The following is a 22,644-nucleotide window of genomic DNA, read 5'->3' as shown; positions in this document are numbered from 1 at the left end:
TAGTTAATTTTAAAGTAAGATAAAGTTACAAAGAAAAGTTATGAAGTTGTAGGAAAACAAAACAGATAAAAAATGTATTTCAACAACATAAGATGTGGCTGACAAACATAATTTTTTTTAAACAGCGACAATCATTAATCTTTGTATCGGTTCAGCCGGTAAAATTAAATGTTTTATACTAAGTTATGAATAAAAATACATTATTTGGCTCAAATATTAAATATCTCCTCAATGATTTTATTACTATTATTATTCTTCATGTAGTTAATACTACTTCTTCCATTAGAATTTGTGTGACTGAATGTTAATTAATCAAAACTCAACCATTAAAATAATAACTAACAACTCATGGGTTTAGTCTTAGGAACTTTGTTGCTGCAGCGGAGGTGGAACCTGAAGTAACAATGCTTATGTCTTATTATGCAAAGGAAAGAAGGATGATGTCAAGGCCTTTACTTCAATCGTCTCAGCTTGATGTTTTTATCTTCTCTTTGTTTCTTCACCTTTGGAAATGTGGTTTCTGACTTGTGGGTGTTTTTTTTATGGTACATTCTTGTGTGTGGTGTAACTACAAAACTTATTAGCAGCATGTTGCTTGTGGACTCCCTTATAGGTTTTAATGGTGAACATTAATCCAATTAACTTGGACAATGAATTGGCAGTTGCAAAGTACATTGATTATATCTACGAATATTAGGAAGAAATTTAAGTAATGTTCTATGTTTTGTTTTTTATTTATCCCCTTCCTTTTTCTATTAATTAATTGATATTATTTTTTTAATCCATAGAAATAAAAGACGGATATTAAAAAATTTACAACAATTATACATTTAATTTTATTTCAAAGGAAATGAAGTAATAAACACTGCAATGGTACATTTAAAAATTAATTTCAAAATAAATCAAAGAACACCTATATAATAACATGATAATTAAGTTTTATGAAAAAAATAGGATAAAATACAAAAGTGAAGAAAATTAAAATAAAAGAATCTCTTGATTTTATTATTTCTTCCGTCTTAAAATAATTCTTATCCTAAGTTATTTAATAATAAATAGATGAAAGAAAATAATAATTTTGTAATATTAATCTTGCATCATTGTTGATTTATTTCTAGATTTTGTAGTTCATCACTAATATATAAGGGATATGAATGGAAAAATAATAATTAATGTAACATTGAAAAATTAGAATGATAATTACTTTGAGATATTTTTTTTATACAACAAATATAATGAGACCAATAGAGTAATAAATAATTTGTGGAATTCATAATCTAAGTGGATAATACGATGAGAGATTAAATGCGGAGAGACGGTGAGATTAAGTTAGGAGTAAATAATAAGTCACATCAATCGTGAGCGGTTAAATGGATAATGAGAGATTATTAGAGAATAGTAAATAATCACAACGGTAATGACAATAAGACTGAAAGTTTAAATATTCTAACATCGAGTGTCTTCATGGTTTAGTATATCAAATTGTGGACTTAGTAGTTATTTGATCTAGGTAATGACAGTGAAAGGGTTGTTGACTTCCACAATGGATCTTGTACTCAAGTTAAGTTGTGCTTGACCAAGTAAAGAGTCTCTCTTAGAGAGCAAAGGTTTAGTCCTTCAATGTCATAATTTGGTCACTTTATTGTTTACTTACATCAATAATCAACTTTAGCTACTTAGTCTTGAGATTTATACCACTCACATTAATCTTGTTGGGTAGACTCTTTAAATTCATTAATATTTACTAAACAAGTATTGCATTGTTGTAAATGGTTGAATACATTAATGTTTTTGACAAACTTTTTTCTATAATGTTACTTACACACAAAGGTAGAAAAATGAGAATTTGTTGCCAACAAGAGTTGTTGATGTTGCATTTTAGGTATCGAGGCTAATATGTTTATTATTTTTGGGATAAATTGAAAATTAGCAATACATGTAAGGACAAACAAGTAAGATAAAACTACTAAAAATATATATTATAATCCATATCATATTATGATAACAACCTATGATAAGTGGTTTAGAAGATATATAGTGATAGAGAAAAAAGGGCTAATTTTATGTTGTATTTGGATTAATGTAATTGGTTGTATCTTCATGTAATTGTTACATTTATTTTTATTTAATGGAATATTATTATTGCTCTTTTTCTATGTCTAATGCTTATTTTTGGCTTAATCATCATTTTTCATGATTTTATTTAGTCAATTGTAATTGAGAGAAATTATTTTGAATTGGGAATTTGAGAGAACACCCAATAATTCTTATGCCTAGGAATAAGTAACAAGGATTAGACATCAATAAATCTTTTTTTCTAATGCAAATCATTTGATTGCACTAATTTAAGAGATTGATAATGTATAATCAAGAGATTTAGGTCTTTTCACTTAAAGAATTAAGATTGAGATACAATTGTAGGTTGATGATAGTATAATCTTAATTGGATTATTATGTAGTGACTGCATGTTAGGTAGTTCAATGAAGTTAAACTCTCATACTTTCATTCATTTGATATAAATCTCATTTTATGCATATACCAAATGTTCAACAAAATTCCTCGACCAATTTTCTCCTATTTTTCTCTTTTAATACTCATGCAATTGTCTATTAATTTTAGTTACTATAATTCTCAATTCTCATAGACTCATGGTCTATAATTATATTAATTACTCAATTATTACACAAGTTTTTGTGGAAATAATACTTATCACTATATTACTTGAGCAATTTGGTATTCTCACTAAAATGCCAACAAGTTTCTACTACCATTAACGAGGACTTGTGTTTCAATGATTGGACGAAATTCAAGTCTTTTTTGTGGATTTTAAATATTCTTTTATCCTTTCGCATTTTATTTTATTTTTATTCCTTTACCTAGTGCTAACTATCTTTATAGTTGCTCTAGTTATTTGTGATTTTGTGCATGCTAGGTTCTTTTGGTACAAGGAGCATAATTAATCATAGGGTCTTTTATTCATTCTTAAAATTAAGAAGACAGTGCCCAAACCAAGGAGGCAAATCAACTAGCTAAACAATTGATGCTAGACAAAAAGCTATTCCAATTCACCTAAAAAACAATGTTCCAATCCACCTTGAGAACATTCCTTTAGTTCAAAAGAGAAAGAGATAAATAAGACCTTTAATTCAGAGATGACAATTGATACTAAAGGAAAGCTCTTCTGACTCACCACATTTTTATTTATATTTGATTTAGATGATTTTTTTGTCTAAAAATCAAACTAAATTACATCGCGAACATTCCTAATTAGAATATCACATCAAATATTTTAATAATAAATAAATCAAATTGAATAAATTAAAAAAGACAAAGAATAGTTTAGGTAAAATATTTTTTGATGTACCAAACAAATTAGATCAAAAAATTTATTTAAACGATGGTATAAAAATCATTTGATATAATTATATTTTCTTTCTCTCACATTTTTTCTCAAACCAAATAAAAAAAAAGAAAATTACTTTTCCCTTTCAACTTAATATAAAAATTTATTTAAAACAATATTTTTATTTTTACAATATTAATAAACAATTTATTATACAAAAACAAAAATATTTATTTATTAATTATATTTCGTCACATTAAGAGAAAGCATTGGACAACCTTTAAAGGGGTGTGGTCAACGGGCGGGGGGAGACGGTGACTGTCCGAAGCGGGAAACCACGTTGTATGTTTGGTTGGTCGTTATCCGCTGCACGTCTTTGGCCATTGCAACGAGAACTATCAGTAACCGTTAGATTCGAAAGAGAATTTGAAGTTGTCAACGAAGGATCCAATCCTAGCGACGAAAATATAGGTGAGAGCAACAAGTGTTGGTGGATACGTCTGCATCTAAAAAAACACCCCGACATGATCTCTCGACAGTTGCGAACTGAACGCTGAGTTGGTAATGCTATGCCCTATCGCTTTTTGCACCGTCCCATGATCATTTCCCCCACACCACCCCATCAACCTCTAAAAAGTTAAGAGTGAAAATTACACACACCCGAGGAGAAGAAAAGCTGCTTCTTCTAAGCATCACAACCTAGTTACTTTACTTGTAGGGCCTTTTCCATTTCCCCTAAATTACCCCTCTTTTCATCATATGATAATAATATCCAGCTCAGACTATAGTATGATATTATGATGTCAGCATAATAGGTTGGCACTAAAGTCTTAAAGGGCATTGTACATGTTGCACCTGGCATTCAAATTCATAAATACTAACACTGTGAAATAGATTATAAATCCTCAAATAAATGTCACACGGTTGGGGTTCGAATCCACTCAAAAAGGCTAATGGGATGGGATTTAAGTGCCAAGGAATATACCATGGACTTTAACAGCAACACAATTTACAATCTAAAATGTATTACTTTTTTTTTTCAAAAAAGATATACAAAATAAGGTACCAAGAATAAAAGGAGTATTTAGAAACAGTGGCACCAATTTAATAAATTATTTATATAAAATGACACTTATTTAATTTATCAATGATAAAAGTAATATTGATTTATTCTCTGATTAACTGTTCAATTAATAGTGTTATTATCATAATCTGTCGCAAAAGTTATTTTTATCAACAACAATAATTGATACAAGTAGTATAAAATTAAGCCTCTTAGTTAATATAGACTACTTGATACTAAAACCATGTTACACCAAAAAGTAATTTTTATGTCACTTGTCTATATAATAATTACGACTAAATTAATAATTTTTAAAAATATTACTGAATCCATTAACCGAACTTTTATAATGAAAGTATTTTTATGCTTTAAAATCACAAACATTGAATAAACTAAAAATGATACCACGGAATTGGAACAAGAGACGTTCCACACAAAAGAAAAAAATATGTTGAATAATTGAAACGGTGACAAGAAAAGTGGAATAATAATACAAAGATGGCAGATGGGGTTATTGTTATTGGAGGAGATGAGTGAAATAATGAGTGAGGGGGGTGTAACTGGAAAGCAAGAAAAAGCGCAAGAGTGCCAGCTATTTCCAACAACAAACGTGGCCCGTGGGATGCGATATTCGTAACGAACGGCGAGGATGGAAGGACGTGCAATTTGCGCTTCATTTGAGGCGAATTTCATTTGGCCAGACCTTCCTTTTTTAAACCACAGGGCGGGTACCTCAGCCACACACACACAAATTCACACAAACATAAAAAAAAAAAAAAAAAACACACACACACTCTCATACACACGTTGTCGCGCACACATTCCTTCATTCCGCAGGTATCGCCACGTTCTCTCTTCCCTCTTTCATCCCCCCGATAAGAACAAGCACCCACCGTTTAACGCTAATTTTTGAGTGTTTTTGTTTTTTGCAGCAACAAACAAACATCTTTTACCTTAAACAACAATGGCCGATGCCGAGGATATTCAACCCCTCGTTTGCGATAATGGAACCGGAATGGTCAAGGTATCAATTTCCCATGGGATCATAGGTTTTCTTTTACCGATTTTGTCGATGACTAATCTTGGCGGCAAATTAAGTCTTTGTTTAAGGGATCTGAGTCCAGTTCCATCTAGATCAACATAATGTTGGTGACATTGGGGGGGGGGGGGGGGGGGGTGTTGGCATTTAGGATCTGTTACAATGTAAAATTATTCTTAATTCTTAATTAATAAAATGTTAATGTTGTTGGGTTTGTGTGATATAGGCTGGTTTTGCTGGAGATGATGCACCGAGGGCTGTGTTCCCTAGCATTGTGGGGCGTCCACGTCACACTGGGGTGATGGTTGGGATGGGGCAGAAGGATGCGTATGTTGGGGACGAGGCTCAATCCAAGAGGGGTATTTTGACTCTCAAATACCCAATTGAGCATGGAATTGTGAGCAATTGGGACGACATGGAGAAGATCTGGCATCACACTTTCTACAACGAGCTTCGTGTGGCTCCTGAGGAACACCCTGTGCTTCTCACCGAGGCACCTCTTAATCCTAAGGCTAATCGTGAGAAAATGACTCAGATCATGTTTGAGACCTTCAACACCCCTGCTATGTATGTCGCTATCCAGGCCGTGCTTTCCCTTTATGCTAGTGGCCGTACAACTGGTAATTGATCTCAACCCTGATCTCAACCCAGCCTCTTGATTTTTGTTTCTTTGGTGTGACTTGCATGTTGGGATTGTGAGGTTTGTAGATATGATGAAACTATTGATCTGTGTTTGTCGTTTAACTTGGTGATTTTGTGAGTTACAGATCATGTGTTTATCTCAATTTAAAAAGGATTGCATGAGCTTCAAACTAATCCAAATTGGGCCTATGTGTCTTTGTCTGTTAGTTTAAGCTTTTGGGATGGTTGGATCATGACATGGTACCAAATTGATCCATGTTGTTTCCATTAATAACAAACAATGTCTTATCCCACTAATTAAGATCGGCTACATGGATAACACGATGCCATTTATAGCTCGCTTAAAAACTAAAGCTTCAAGGAATCCTTGTTGTTTCCATTATTCTAATAAAAATAAAATAAAAATTTCAATACAGAGTAACCATTGTAGCCTATTGTTGGATGTTGGATGGTAGTAAGGAGAAATTCGTGAGAATATGTTAAAGTGAAACTTTTTGTTCAGTTTGTTATGTGTTTGTATCATGAATGTTATCTAGTAACCATTTAATGGCTTGGTATTGAGATGAGTTGATGTGGTTTTTCTATGGTGTTTGTTGTAGGTATTGTTCTGGACTCTGGAGATGGTGTCAGTCACACGGTTCCTATCTACGAAGGTTATGCCCTCCCACATGCAATCCTGCGTTTGGACCTTGCAGGGCGTGATCTCACTGATGCCCTCATGAAAATCTTGACTGAGCGTGGTTACACTTTCACCACATCTGCGGAACGGGAAATTGTGAGGGACATGAAGGAGAAACTGGCCTACATTGCTCTGGATTATGAGCAGGAGTTGGAAACTGCCAAGACCAGTTCAGCTGTTGAAAAGAGCTATGAGCTACCTGATGGGCAGGTGATCACGATTGGCGCTGAACGATTCCGATGCCCTGAAGTTCTGTTCCAGCCATCCATGATTGGGATGGAATCTCCTGGTATCCATGAGACAACATATAACTCTATCATGAAGTGTGATGTCGACATTAGGAAGGATCTCTATGGTAACATTGTCTTGAGTGGTGGTTCCACAATGTTCCCTGGCATTGCTGATAGGATGAGCAAGGAGATTACAGCATTGGCACCAAGTAGCATGAAAATTAAGGTTGTAGCACCACCAGAGAGGAAGTACAGTGTCTGGATTGGAGGCTCCATCTTGGCTTCCCTCAGCACCTTCCAACAGGTAAACTGCATGACTATAATTACATATTCCTGAAGCAGTTGAATTTTGGAATGTTAACGCAGCAAATAACTTCGGAAATTATATTTCAATAATGAGTAAAACCTTTAATCAAATAAACATTATAACAAAATAGGAGGAAATAACAAACATAATACTCAGCTAGATCAAGAGAATGAACTAGTCTAAAATATATCCTTCTTTTGCTGTGCTTGATGGGCGACAGAGTAAGTACTTGCTGTTAACGATTGATGGTAACAATGTAGTTACTGAAGCTCCTTTTTTATGTTTTCTTTCCCTTGTGTAGATGTGGATTGCGAAGGCAGAGTATGATGAATCTGGACCATCAATCGTACACAGGAAATGCTTCTAAGTTATAATCATGGAGTGTGAAAGCTGGACCAGGGAAATTACTATTTATACAAATACTACAAAAATACCATCTAGTGGTTGAGGAACTTTCATTTCCTACTCTTTACCATCCTTTTATCTATCTTGTTTTTGTGTTTTCCTTTCTTTGGTATGTTGAGATAAGAGCATGAAGGCTAGCAAGATATGTAAGATTCTTTTTTTTTTCTCCCGTTCTGTTGTAGAAGAGATGTGAATTGTTACCTATTTGGTTTGGTTGAATTAACAAATTCTTTTCATGAAGTATTCTGATTAACATAGTGGTACGGTACGTGCTTGATTTATAATTCTCTGCAACGAAAAAGTTATTTTTGATCAGTCCAATCTTTATCTCGATAATTTTGATGTTTATCTTACAATTCATATGCCAATTTGCCAACTTGGTATGATCCATATTTGCTAGTGAGAGTTTCACCTGAGTATAAAAGTTATCCTGGTGTATTTTATTTTTGTAGTAGTGTCAGAAGAAACAATTAAACTTTGATTAAACCATGTTCTTTTTCGATCAATATGGAGAAAACATTCAATTCAACCAATCCTTTTTTCTTTCATGGTTATGGCCATTAAATTCCTCTCAAATACTCTCCTCACTTCATCCTACTTTTGCTCTTTGTCCAAACCATTCTCAGACTTGCTTCTCAAGCGGAAGACATCATTTAGAAGCATGTGCTTAGAAAGTGCGGAATCAGTTGCGAAACATGGCCTAGCCATGCATGATCACGTGAAAATGTTTCATCTCGGGTGTCTTTTCTGCGTTAGTTTTTCTTTGTGCTTCTGTTGTCCTTGGCTTTTTTGCTCGTTTATCCGAAAAATATAGGAATCAAAAGGGGGAGAGACCTTAAAATTACCGCTTGTATTTGGTATAACCTTGATTTTCACTTTCCTAATTTTGACATTTGTTTTGGGTCACTATTAAGTCGATTTGACACACAATTCTTCGGTTTAAGCCCAATGTTCTTCCACACTAGAGAATCTCTTGACATTGTACAAGGGTTCATATAGGCACGAAATATTGGAATATGACCTAAAAGGAGCCATATAAGTGTGCCTAGCAAGCATAAGGTACACACTCGAATTGTTCATCATTTTTTATTGTAAGTGGTGACTCCGAGTATTGAAGTCCTTGTAGGTAGATCACATTAGAGCTTGACTCGTAGAATTTTTTCATAGATTTTTTTATGGTGAAACTGCAAGGAGGATCCAAGAGCTGAGATCGATCTCGTAACCGGTAAGGACTCCATTGATCAAGTAGACAAGAGAGATGGTGAGAAAAAATGAGGGTTAGATTCGTACATGTAAGTTGAATATGCCTTAAATACTCAGGTATTGAGAACATTATAATTTATAAAGGCATTACACACAAGTTGTTGACATATGATAATTGTACTAAATGTGAGTACTGTAGATAGGTGCCATATGGTAAATTCTAGCATGGACCGAAGATTCAGGTCGTCCACCAGTGCATAAAAAATTTTCAGCCATTGGATATGAATTGTTCTGAATTGGAGAAACATGGACCGTCCAGATGAGAAAAACGTATGGCTCGTACGGAATTTGCTATGAATTTGTGAATAGCGTGTCATGAATTTGTTTTTAGTGGAAATGACATTTTTGTCCTATCATAGAAGAAGGTCTTGTTTGGAGTGTAATTCGTTGTTGAAGTGGTGTCAAAATGTTGGACCAAAAGGGAGCAGATCCAGTACAATTAGCGGTCCCAAGATATTGGACTAAAACGGAGTAGAAAGGGCTGATCCATGTAATTCTTATAGGTAGCAACGAATTTGTACAACATTGGGTCAAAGGATTGCTACTAGGGAATTACTTGGGGCACCCAGCAATTTTCCAAAATGTCTAAGGTATTTTCGGTTACAAATAGCAGCAGGATTTTTTCATTTCTGTAGCGTTATTTTTTTTTTTTCGCAAAAATTCCTTCACTTAGTGTAATTTGCTTCTTTTAAGGGCAATTTCGCAAAAATTCCTTCACTTAGTGTAACTTGCTTCTTTTAAGGGCAATTTGGAAGCATATTTGGTCTCCGGTGGTATACATGCGTTTGTGAGGAGTATACAAAAAAAATGGTATGCACATACAGATCAGCAATCCGTATTGATCATACGGATTACCGTATTTTTTATTTTTGTTTCAAAAATATAATTTACGATTTAATTTAAAATTAATGATCTAAGAATGGATCAAACTTGTGTCACTTGCATTATTAATAGAACACTCAAACCAACTGAGCTAATATATAACACTAGAATTTCTAATTTATATTTAATGTATATGTAAATTTACATAATAAATTTTGTGAAGACTATTTTTTATATAATAATTAATTTGTTTATATATATAAATTATAAATAAAAATGATAGGTTTAATAAGCATTTACAGATGTAAAAAAAATATCAAATTTATTTAATTATCAATTGCTATAAAAAACATCTAAATACATCATTCAATTAAATATCGTATTTATTTAATTTTTAATCATTATAATAAACATATAAATACATGATTTAATTAAATATCAAATTTTTTTAATTATCAAATTTTGTAAATAAATTAAATGAATTTTTTTTTCTAAAAAAATAATTTTAAAAAAATTAAAACATATGAATTAATAAATATATTTTAAATCTTAAATTTTGGTTTCAATATTTTTTATAACTACCAAATTTAATATATTTTTAAATTTGATTTCAATCATTATCTTACACTAACAATCTTATAATATTTTAAATTTTAAATTTTGGTTCCAATATTTTTTATAACTATAAAATCAAATATATTTTTAAATTTAATTTCAATCATTACCTTAAACTAACAATCTTATCATATTTTAAATTTTGGTTTCCATATTTCTTATAACTAATAAATTTAATATATTTTTAAATTTGATTTCAATTATTGTCTTAAACTAACAAGCTTATCATATTTTAAATTTTAAATTTTGGTTTCAATATTTTTTATAACTACTAAATCAAATATATTTTTAAATTTGATTTCAATGATTATCTTAAACTAATAATCTTATCATATTTTAAATTTTAAATTTTGGTTTCAATATTTTTTATAACTACTAAATCAAATATATTTTTAAATTTGATTTCAATGATTATCTTAAACTAATAATCTTATCATATTTTAAATTTTAAATTTTGGTTTCAATATTTTTTATAACTACTAAATCAAATATATTTTTAAATTTGATTTCAATCATTATCTTAACCTATAAATCTTATCATATTTTAAATTTTGGTTTCATAATTTTTATAACTAACATATTTATTGTACAATTAAAAATTATGTTTCAATATTTTTCATAAGTAAAAAATTCAATATCTTTTAAATATTTGTTTCAATTTTTTTTAAAAGTTTGACAAATATAATATAACAATATTGAAAATTAATTGTTTCACCAATCTAATCTAATCTTAGTAATAACTAATATATATTTTTATAAATAAAATCAATATTTAGCATATAAATAATTTTTTTTTATAAAATTTCACTAATATTACAAAACAACATCACACTACGAAACAATTTAAATAATAATTGACAAATAAAAAATTTCCAAAAAAAAAACAAATTTAGAAGAAGAAAAATTGAAAAAAAAATATTCAACAAAAAAACAAAAAAAATTCATACGGATCGACAATCTGTATGTGTCATATGGATATCCATATGACACATACAGATTACCAATCCATATGACACATACAGATTGTCGATCTGTATGAGCCATACTGATTGATGATCCGTATAGGGTTTTTTTAGAAAAAATGCCATTTTTTGTTGGAGAGGAAGATGAATAATCACAACAGTACGAGAAGTGGAGGAAGAAGAAGAATTGCAAGGAACAACCACGAACGATGACAGGAAGAAGAAGCACAGTAGGAAGAGGAAGACGAACAAGAAGCGCCATAGGAAGAGGAAGATGAACCGCCGTAGGAAGAGGAAGAGGAAGGGCCGTAGGAACAGGAATAAAAAGAAGAAGGTCGTAGGAAGATGAAGAAGAAGGATGCGCGCACCGTACGGACGAAACTATAGCTTTATTTATATTATTAGGGTGAAAGACATTTTTGCCATTCCATCCTATGTGTTGGGTGCACCAAGTAACACTCTTGCTACTATGATATTTAAATGCTCACCATGGTAGCCCAACCATAGAAAAACATATAAATGAAATATGATTGTGGGGTTACTATTGGCCCCAATAAATTGCTCTTGTCCCCTTCTAGCAAGAGCAATTACCAAACTACCCTTCTCCACCTCCCATATCTTCATTCTCTTCTCCCTTTTTTCCTTTCTTCATTCATTTTTCCTCTTTTCTATTTCCCTTTGTTCCCGCTCTTCACTCTTTGCACTCACACTGCCAAGTATTTTCATTTTATTTTCATGGTCAAAAGGAATCAGGATTCCATTGTAAAATTTCGCACAACGGAATCAGGATTCCATTATTTTCGATGTTGTTGTTGCACTACAAAATCACGATTCTATTGTGCAATAGGTTCTGTTGTGCATTTTTTTTAGAAATAACTATACTTTTGTACTGATTATGTAGGTCAATAAATTGGAATACGTTTATATCTTGATGAGGTTATAATGTTAGTTGGAGGGAGAAATATGGATAATGGAAGCCAATTCCTTTACCGGTCTGACCTTTTTTGTGGAGCCGAGCCTAATGATGGTATGTGGATAATAATGATGAAAATATGGGTGATGATGACATTGATATGCAGGCGCAACCTAGCTATCTTGACTTTTCTAGTTATTTCATTAGACTTTTATTTGCATGTGTGTTTTGTTTTGTTATTGAATAATTTTTCAATTCTTTTAGATTTTTCAAGAGCGGGATAATTTGTTAAATTGGACTCGATGTGTGGGAAAGGAGCACATGTTTGTGATTAACATTCATAAGTCATAAATAAGTATAAAAAAATATGTTATACTAGATTGTGAAAAGGGGGGAGAGGGGAAGAATTATAAACAATACATAGACAAATTAGTGAACAAGTCCATTGGAATTGGAAAATATGGGTGTCCTTTTATTGATCCACTTATCTAAGCTGCAGAGTTGGACCTTCTTTTCACTTAGGGTTCGTGTGCCAGCAAAGTCTCGTCTCATTTCCATTTGATTTGTCAATGGAAATCACTTTATGCAGGTATTTAATATCTACTAAACATACCATTTACCTTTGTAATCTAATATTGATTTTTTTTTCCCGATAACTTCATCTTTTGTATGTATGATATGGTAATGAAGTTTTTTTTTTTTTAAGGATCATTGTCCAATGCTTATTGTTGTACCACAATGAAGAACTTACTGCACACCCGAAGCCTGCTCATGACAAAGGCCTTACAATTAACGCATACAAGCTTTCAACTCAATATAATTTTAGTCAATTAGAGGATCTAAATATGTGGTATATTTTTCTAAAGATTGATATATGTAATATTAATATGTAGTAGACCTTTCTTCAAATATGTAGTAGATATTTTGTTCATGGCAAACATTGAATGTGTATTCCATTTTTTTTATGGATGTGAACCTCAATATGTAATTAATATTTCTATGAAATTATATGCAATACATGCCATTTTTGTAGAATTTTAAAAATTCAAAAAAAAAATTACAATGGAAGTGGAATTATACTATAAACAATGTATAATAAAATCACACTTTTATTGTACATTTTTTCTCCAAAAAAACAAAATTCTAAATGGAAGTGTGATTCCGTTGTATATTTTTTTGTTCCAGGAACAACATTGAAACAAAAGTGTGATTCCATTACATATCATACAACGGAATCACACTTCCGTAGTACTGTCATGTTTTAACCCCCCCCTGCATAATGAAATCATGATTTAATTATGTATTTTCTACACCCCGAAAAGCATTACAACATCATGATTCCATTACACAAAAGAGGGTGTGGAATTTTTGCATAACGGAATTTTCACACCCCTTACTGTGTAACGGAATCAGGATGTTGTAATGCTTTTCAGGGAGGGATAATCTTGGAATTTTGAGGGATTGTAGGGACCAACATCAAAACCTACTGGGGTCAATAACAACTCATTGTGATTGTTTACTTGAATATCTTTTAAACCAGCCATGTGTTGTATTCAAGCCCATGGTTTGTCTCTTATTAGTGATATTGATTTCCATGCCTAATTTGTTGGTAACATAATCTCTCTTGTCTGAAAAAAGAAAACAATTTACGATAATATAGAAAGTTAGTTAAGCACATTTTAATTGCATCAATTTCAATTAAAAAATAATTTTTCCCAACTTAGCCTTCATTAAAACTTGTTATTTATTAGGAGTAAAAATAAGTCATTGAACCTATCATTTCAATTAAATAGATGATATTTTAAAGATAGTAGCATTAATTAAGTTAAAAGTAATAATATTTTCCTATATTTGATACCAAGAAATAGGTTTTTTCCGTATATTTAAGACCGGATGGAATATAGTTCCTTTGTCCCAAAAAAGTGTCATATTAGGTTTTCAATTTGTAAAAAAAAATTGAGGAGAAAATAAGTGGCATGCTAGGTTTGCATTGTTTTTGGAAAAAAAAATTGTCCTAAAAAGTGTGATTTATGTTTTTAATTTAATACTACCTACGTTCCAATATATTTAAGAAAAAAATAAAAACATTATTTTGTTCCTAAATATAAAAAATATATGACTACTTTTAAATGCATTAAATGGTAATTTCTTTCTATACTCTTATTTATTGTAAAGACTATTAATGAGATAGGTCATACTCATTGATGGAAAAAGCTATCACTTGAAAAATGAGTAATATCATTAAATACAACCATCACTTAAACCAAGTAATTAATATGTATTATTGGAATAAAATTTGAAGTTATGATATCATTAATTAAAAATAACTAACTTAACCATTTTTATTTGTCTTCACAAATTAGTTATTTTTTTTCTTTTAAATAAGAAGAGGTAGTATTACTTTAGTATTAAAGTATGGTGTTAGGTTCAATCATGTGATGTGATTCTAGTCCATCGGTATAAATTTTCTTGATGCTTAACCTCCGTTGGATTTTCCAACAACTATCAATTGATTCGACGTGGTAATTGACTCAAACAAGTAAGATGGTGGTGCTGGATCCATAGACATGGGGATTTGTTGTATCCATAGTCTTGTTGACAGATGAGTCAATGCATGAAGGGTTAGGCATCTTGTCCCGAGAAAGATAAACAACAAGTCCAACTAATAGTTTCCTGAGTTGTACTGTTGTTATGTTTAGCACTTAGCAACATTCAACAAGTCCAACCAATGGTTGGACTTGTTAGTTATGACCATTTTGATTAACATATTAACAACATACTTTAAAGGGTGGACCTTACTGAGCAAAATATAAAGAGATGTCATCAAGTTCTTAATCTTGTGGATCCTCACATCAATATGGTTTATTCTAGCATGCTAGACCTAATTTGTTACCAAATTGATAAAATTTTAACTATAAGAATTATAATGAACTCCTTGTTACTCAATGGCCAAGTCCTTTAGTATCCCCGCTAACCACACGGCTTTCTTGGAGTTGTTTGTTACCATGATGTACTCAATTTGAGTTGTTGACATTGGCACAATAGACTAAACAATAGGAGGTATGATTTGTGAGAGGAGTGGAATTTTTTTTATATATAAAAATCAGTTTTTTTCTTCACATATTTTACTTTTTTCTATCACAAAGTAAATTATGTATTAGTTTTATATAATATAAATCTTTTTATATTAAAATATTATTTTCCTTATTTATTTGTCTAAGTAACCAGAGTAAAAAGAAAAGCTAACCTTTTATACTTTTATTTTCCCCTTAATTTGAACATTTTAAAAATATAATTTATTTTTACTTATTCTCTCTTAACTCTTGCTGTTCTCCAACCCAAAGCCTGGAAGTCCAGGATCGTCTGCATTTCCTTATCATTACACGATACCATACTATATATATATATATATATACACAGACACATACATATTTTACAATCTCTTTTTAAGTGATATTGAGTTGGTCTTATCCAAAATGACTTCACTGAAATGAACGCCGACACTAATTTTTGCTTTAGTGTGTTTGAGTATTTGAAAGTGGGTATCAAAGCACGCGAGAAAAACGGTTTATTCGAACCTATCATTTTTACTTTCTTCTTGATTCTACACCGTGCTTTTCATACTTTAATTTGACTTTAACTTAAACTTTGTTATTTTTTTTTTAACTTTATTACTTTTATACAGCTTTAGTGTGCTTGATACTTGAAAACAGAGTGGTTATTGTATGTGACTGTTTCAAAATATCTTTCTAGTGGAACCAATGAAAATTTATTTTTCAGACTGCAATGCTACATGACTACAATTCCACTAATATTATAAGAAAACCCCTTTTTAGACAACTCGTTTACAAGACTATAATTCCATTAATATTATAGGGTTTAATTAAAATTTTAGTAAAAAAAATTGGTAATTTTTCTCATTTGTTACTTCATTTTTATTTTTCTTTTAAATAAGTTACTTCATAAAATATTTTTTTTATTATTATTTGATTCTTTTTTTTTTCAATTCAACCCCTCTAAATATTACAAGTTTTCCATTCAGTCCCTCTAAAAGGAATTTTTTTTAAAAAAACTAATAGTATCTAGGATCAAAAGTAAAACTCATAATATTTAAAAAGCAAAAAAGAAAACCCATAGTATTTAAAGAAACCAAATAAGACATGAAAATTAAACATACGAAAAATTATTTAAAAAACTAAAAACGAAACCAAATAAAAAAAAATGAGTTTTTAAGAAATTAAAAACTTAATCAAGCCATTATAGCTTCTTTGTGCTTAAGTTTGACTTCTAACCATCCTCCACTACTAAAATTTCAATTTCAGTGACAGCCATACAACATTAGGAAATTTATAAGCCAAGCAAAAAGAGAACATTTATGGTACACAAAAGATATCATGGGTGATAATAAAAGAATTTATTGTTTCTAAAAGAATTAAAAAAGCACTTTAATAAGCTAAACAATAGTGCATTGTTATTTTTATCATTAACTTCCACCCACTTTTCTTTTATCTTCTTTAAATGTACCCAAACCGTGAGTTGAGAGTAGACCATAGTTGATTCCAAAACTGTAAATACCAGTGTTCCTAATATTTCTCTCAATACTGCATGATCAAAAGGGAATAAAGTCTCTGATCCGCGCAACTTTTAGTGATTGGAGTTAAACCACTCCTCAACCTCTTTAAATCATACAAGTTATGCCACCAAAAAAAAGAAAAAGCCTTCCAAATCCAATTACACCTTTTAGTTATCACCAGCAAATGAGTTTCTAAAACATAAAGTATACTTTTAAAGTGAAGCTAAACTAGCTAAAAATAGGAGAACTTTGATAGATGCCAAGAAATGCTCAAAATAGAGACAATAACAGTATGCTGCAAAGCTGTGTGCAAGTGAAATGTTATAGATTCTTGTTTTCCTTTTTAACCAAAATTAGGCAGAGCCAACCAACTTTATTTGCTATAGTTCTAGAAAAAATAATTCCTTGTATCACATAAACTCCTGGACACTTTTAAAATTTGACGGTCCAGCCGAGTCAATGAACCCTCTGATGGACAACTCTGGCACAGTAATTTTCTTCCCGAGCAACTCATGGTCTATGAAGACAACAATCACAGTGATATCATCATGAAAAATCCTTCTGTTTCCTTTCTCAATCTTCTGAAGCTCTTTATATTTCATTTTCCTTTTATTAGCTGCCTCCTTTAGAGCAGCCTTAACAAGTTTTCTTGCAACCCCCTGGAGTATTTTTTTTAACAAATGCATAGCATAGCATAAGAAAAAAATTTGAGCATTTTCATATATACAAGGGCAAAGATAATAGAAGAAACATAGAAGAAAGGATAAGTACAAAAAGCATACATTTCGTGGGTTCTTCTGAACAATCTCGGCTGCTTGCTGATTTGTCATGTATTCCCAAAGTCCATCAGACGCAAATATAAGAAATTTGTCATGGGGCTGCAAAACTCTTGAACATAGAGATGGTTCTGCTGTTAGCACAGGTTGGGTTATAGGTTCAGGCATGTGGAAACGTGGGAATGATGGATCGAGAGAGAACTGCGGCCACTTCAAATATGCATCTCCTATGGATCTCGATACCTGAGAGCAGTTGTCAGTGAACAAGAAAACCGTTAAGTTAATACAGTGCACAAACAATATCAATCAGCCTAGAAGGAAGTATCACGTTAATAATTGAAAAGCTAATTACAGAAAAAAAATACAGTGAGTAGTTTAGAAGTGAACAGAAATGAAATGCAGCATAAAAAATATGGCTTGCATTAATAGAAAGTCCTGAAAATTTAAGCATATCATAGAAGTAGAGACACCTAGCTAGCAAAGTCTTATAAAGCTAAGCAGTGTACACATAAAGAATAATTAGTTATAATTGCCATAAACTTGAAGGAGTCAAAAGATCATCATCTGATAATTATAGTGAGTTGTAACAAAACCTATTACATTTGATATAGAATTAAGAGGAATGCATCAAATATAAACATATACATTTAACATTTAATGGTTTTGCAACATGCATGGTGAATTATCATGTAATAGAGGAGGATGTCCACAAAAGATGGAGAGGAATGCCACCAATCACAACCGGTCCACCCATCAAATGATGAGGTAATATGCACTACAAAAAATGAGACAAATAGTTCCTAGTCACACATGGAGACTACAGGAAAAATCATTGTGCAATGCTTGGATTCTTTATAATAACAAGAAAAATATGAAAAAGGATCCATAAAGAATCCAATGTAACAGTGTAGGTTATTTTGGGAAAGAGGAAGAGGCAACAAAAACTACTAAGAAACTCTTTCTAAAGGTAAAGAGCAAAACAAAACCTGGATGATGCCTTTGACACGCCATGTTCCACGATTCATTACTACAATTTGTGAATCTTGTGGATGCAAAGACCTAAGTTCTTGTCTAATCTCCTCCCTACAAGCATTGTGCTCTCTAGTCAGCTGCTCGGCAATGATCTTGTTAGATCTACCTAAAGAACCAACAACGGCACGGGAGTCTCCAAGATTGGCGATATATAGAGTCCCTTTCCAGATAACACCAACCAGACAACAGGAACCAATTGATGCAATCAAAGGCTTTATCATATAACTCCTATGAACAAGTTTCATAAACCCATCCTCTGTAGCAGTAACAGCACCTCTGAGAATTTCTTCAGAGATATTTCCATTATCCTGAGCAATCCCTGTAATCAGGTTCCACATAAACTTCCATAATTTCTTAAACCAATGCAGTACCAACTCCGCACATGATAAAATAGCATTAGGAAAAATGAAAAAAAGAACCAAGTTTATGCAAACATATTGCAGGTCAGACAAGCATATTTATGTTGTTATGCATGTTAACTCACAGAGTTATGAACCAATCAAATTAGCTCCAGAAACTAAAATCAATTAACTCGCAAATTTAAGAATAAGAAAACGAACTATGGAAATTCATAGACCACGCCAGTCCTAAATTGACAGATAAATCAATTTGTGGCATGTGTCTTAGATCACACAATATGTATGCCAATTTTTTTATCATCTTAAATGGATAAGTTGCTTTTTCCATTTCACACACACACACACACACATACAATTATAAAAACATTAGCATGCAATCCTTTGGATATACAATCAAAATTTGGTTCCTTTGAATTTCAGGTTCATGTTTCCGTTCCATCCCTCACTCTTTCCAAATAAACAAAAAATACCATTCAAAGAATCAAAAGAAAAAAGCATCAGAAGGCAAACTGAACTTTAACTAATCAGTTTCTTGCAGCCGCAATAACAAGCAATAAAAACAAAGCAACGATAAAACCAAAACCAGCCAGGGCCAAGACCATATAAGCCAAAAGACCACTCCAAATAACAACAACAAGGCACAATCTACACGATTATAAAAATAATAAATAACAACACACACACACACACACACAAAAAAAAGGCCAAAAACAAATAAACAAATTTAGAAACCAGGAACAACCAAAGAAACTAAAAAAGACTCACTCATTAGGTGCTGGAAGAGGTGATCTCTGACGAACCGTGAAGCTTCAGGACCACCATGGCCATCATAAACCCCAACAAAGATGGCGTCAGAGCCAATCTCGACCTGACTATGATCCTCAATAACTTCATTGGCCTGAACCACAGCAAAGGAGAATTCACCACAAGAATGTTTCAAAAGGTCTCTACGCCACAGAAGAGAGTCTTCAACTGATGAAGTAGACTCATCAACACCATCATCATCATCATCACCATCTTTGCTCATGCGGGCATAGCGCCTCACAGGCCTCAAGCACGACGAAACTAGTCTTGCAAGCCACGAAAACATCCCACATTGGCTGTTTTCTTGGAAGGAAAAAGATTAAAGGGGTGCTGAAAAGATCCAAACTTTGGTTTCGTGGGGTTGGAGGCAAGAATTGGAGGCAAGAATTGGAGGGCAAACAAGGGTGTGAGAAAAGATTAAAACTTGTGCTTGGGCAAGGAAAAGTGTGGAAAAAATTGTAATTTTTAGAGTTGGAAGAGAGACAAAGAAGAACGAAAGATTAAGGAATTGCAATTGCAAATTCTGAAGATTTTAAAGCTCTCCTTGAAGTATTTAAAACAGATGTATATTCAGAACTAGAATTCGAATTGTTAAACCTCGTAATGGTTGAAGAGAGAGAGAGAGAGAGAGAGAGTTTGTTATTGGAATTGGGATTCCAAAGCAAACATAAAGATCTGGTATTTGGGAGTGAATAGAATGATCTTGTGACTAGTGTTGTTGAAAGAGAATGGCCAAATGATGCATCTTGATTCTTGAGGGGTAATGCTGAATTTAAGCTTAAGCAATGGATTCTTATAGAAGAAACCGCTATGGTTTCTCTGCTTTTGTAAAGAAAGTGCAGATTGGAGAATGGTGAGTGTGAGTGAGGAAGGAAAGTTGACGGAAGCTTAGGTTGACTTTGAAACGAACAAGAGCGTATCAGTTTTGTTGTTATGCATTTTTTCCTTTCTCCAATTTTCTAATGCCCATTTGCCATTTTTAGTTTTATATTTATTTTTGGTGTTATCTCTTGGACCTCAAGTTTTTCTTTTTTAAAAAGGTTCTGGATCTCTCAACTTGACAACGACTTATTTACATATTTGCCACTAATTTGGGTGGACCCAGCTCCAAATTACACCACCCATCAAAAGCCAACCCAAGTCCACATTTTTAAGTAGGCAATTAATATAAGAAATTAAATTTATTTATATAACTTTTTTATAGAAGTGATGTCTATTTTTTTTTTTGGAAAATGTGTTTTTTAGTTTTTATATATTAATATTACTTTTCTCCAATTTTTTTAATGTGCATTTTCTATTTTATTTCATATAAAAAATATGTTTTTAGATAACTTTTCTCTCCAATTTTCTATTTTTTTTGGGGAAAAATGTGTTTTTTTTATAATTTTTCTTCCATTTTCTAATGCCCATTTTCCAATTTTGGTTATACTTTTTTTTAGCATATTCTGTTTTTAGTTTTTAATTCTTATACTTTTGTTAAACATGATTTAAGTCTTCATGAATTTAGTCATTAATCTTTATATATTAATCTTTCATTTTAAAGAATTTATCATTTTTTTAAGTTAGAAATGATTAAATTCACCTGATTTTAAAGTTTGAAGGCTAAATCCATCAAGTACAAAGACCTCGATGGTGCTTGACCAAAAGTATAGAAGTAAAAATAAGTTTTTTCTTTTTCCTACAATAATTTATCTTGGAGGTAATTTTATTTAAGTCATGGTCTCACAATAAGTGTGAACATCTCTCTTAAGAAAGTTTTAAAGAATCTACTCAAATAGCTATGAACATCTCTTCTAACAAAAAGTTAAATTCGAGTTTGTTACAATATTAAAGACTAGTTTCTCCACTAAAGACAACCTTTTTTGGTTTTTATAAAAATAACATTGTAAAAGTGTTATAAAAAATAATGTATTAATACAGTATCTTGACACAATTTATGTAATATCCAATTTCCCTATTATTTCATTTCATTAAAAAAAATTATGATTATATTCTTGTAACATATATTTATTTATTAGTAAGTAATCTTAATATATATTTATTTAATAGTTAGTAATCTTAATTTGATAATTTTTTTTTTATCTAAACGAACACTTAAAATAAGGTATAAAAACAACTATTTATATGACATGTCATAATTTTAATGAAAGGAATGCATATTCTTGAAACAATGAAAGCTAAAATCCAAATGGAACATGCCATGCGCTTTCTTTATTATTAGTCTTTCAGATCTAATGAATTATTTTGTTTTATTTATATTTTAAGTAAAATATACATAAAGAAGTGATAAGCATTCATTATTAAAAAATATCAATACCCTAAAAGAATTTTTTTTATTATTGAAAAAAGTAAGAGGGCAGAAATCTCCATAAAATGAATATTGGCCATATTTATATATCAGATTCACGGATTCACCCAATGCATTCAAACGGCTAAAAGGGTAGAAAGTATTCTGTGTATAATATTAGCCATATTCAGTATGTGCGGCTTATAATTTGTGCAACATTAAGTCCTAAGATTCTTAGATGTGGTAGAAGGTATTTTGCCTTCCAGAACTAAAAGAAAAAGTTTTAAACACAGGTTGTAATAAAAAAGAGTCTTAAACACAAGTCGCATGTGAAATGCCTCTTTTCTGAATCTGTTATTGCATTTAATTATTTGGTTTATCTTGGCTAAGTTTTTTAATTTTAAAAAATTGCTCCAATCTAATCTGACCTAATTTAATCTAATAAAATTCCTGTTACATATGCATTAAATAATCGTGGTTGCTACATAGGAAGCCAATTAATATGATCGCAATGATTCCTTTTCTTTCT

The 22,644-nt window shown here is 31.4% G+C and overlaps 2 protein-coding genes across 2 annotated transcripts; one reads left to right on the top strand and one right to left on the bottom strand.

The window, feature by feature from the left end:
- The first annotated feature begins 5,146 nt into the window (after nt 1-5,146).
- On the top strand, nt 5,147-7,977 carry LOC100807341 (actin). Its single transcript, NM_001254249.2, has 5 exons — nt 5,147-5,244; nt 5,340-5,431; nt 5,673-6,066; nt 6,688-7,301; nt 7,606-7,977. The coding sequence occupies exons 2-5, from the start codon at nt 5,372-5,374 to the stop codon at nt 7,669-7,671; spliced, it is 1,134 nt and encodes a 377-aa protein (NP_001241178.1). The 5' UTR covers nt 5,147-5,244; nt 5,340-5,371; the 3' UTR covers nt 7,672-7,977.
- Nucleotides 7,978-16,990: 9,013 nt separating this feature from the next.
- Nucleotides 16,991-20,792, bottom strand: LOC100806476 (probable protein phosphatase 2C 25). The gene is made up of 4 exons (XM_003554159.5): nt 19,790-20,792; nt 18,620-18,984; nt 17,640-17,876; nt 16,991-17,516 (listed from the first exon to the last, which is right to left on the bottom strand). Exons 1-4 carry the CDS (start codon nt 20,112-20,114, stop codon nt 17,268-17,270), a joined length of 1,176 nt encoding a protein of 391 aa, XP_003554207.1. The 5' UTR covers nt 20,115-20,792; the 3' UTR covers nt 16,991-17,267.
- Nucleotides 20,793-22,644: the final 1,852 nt, after the last annotated feature.

The sequence above is a fragment of the Glycine max genome, chromosome 19, assembly GCF_000004515.6.
Source record: "Glycine max cultivar Williams 82 chromosome 19, Glycine_max_v4.0, whole genome shotgun sequence".
NCBI classification, from domain to species: Eukaryota; Viridiplantae; Streptophyta; class Magnoliopsida; order Fabales; family Fabaceae; genus Glycine; species Glycine max.
The sequence above is the reverse complement of the archived record's forward strand: the minus strand, read 5'-3'. Positions and strand labels throughout refer to the sequence as shown.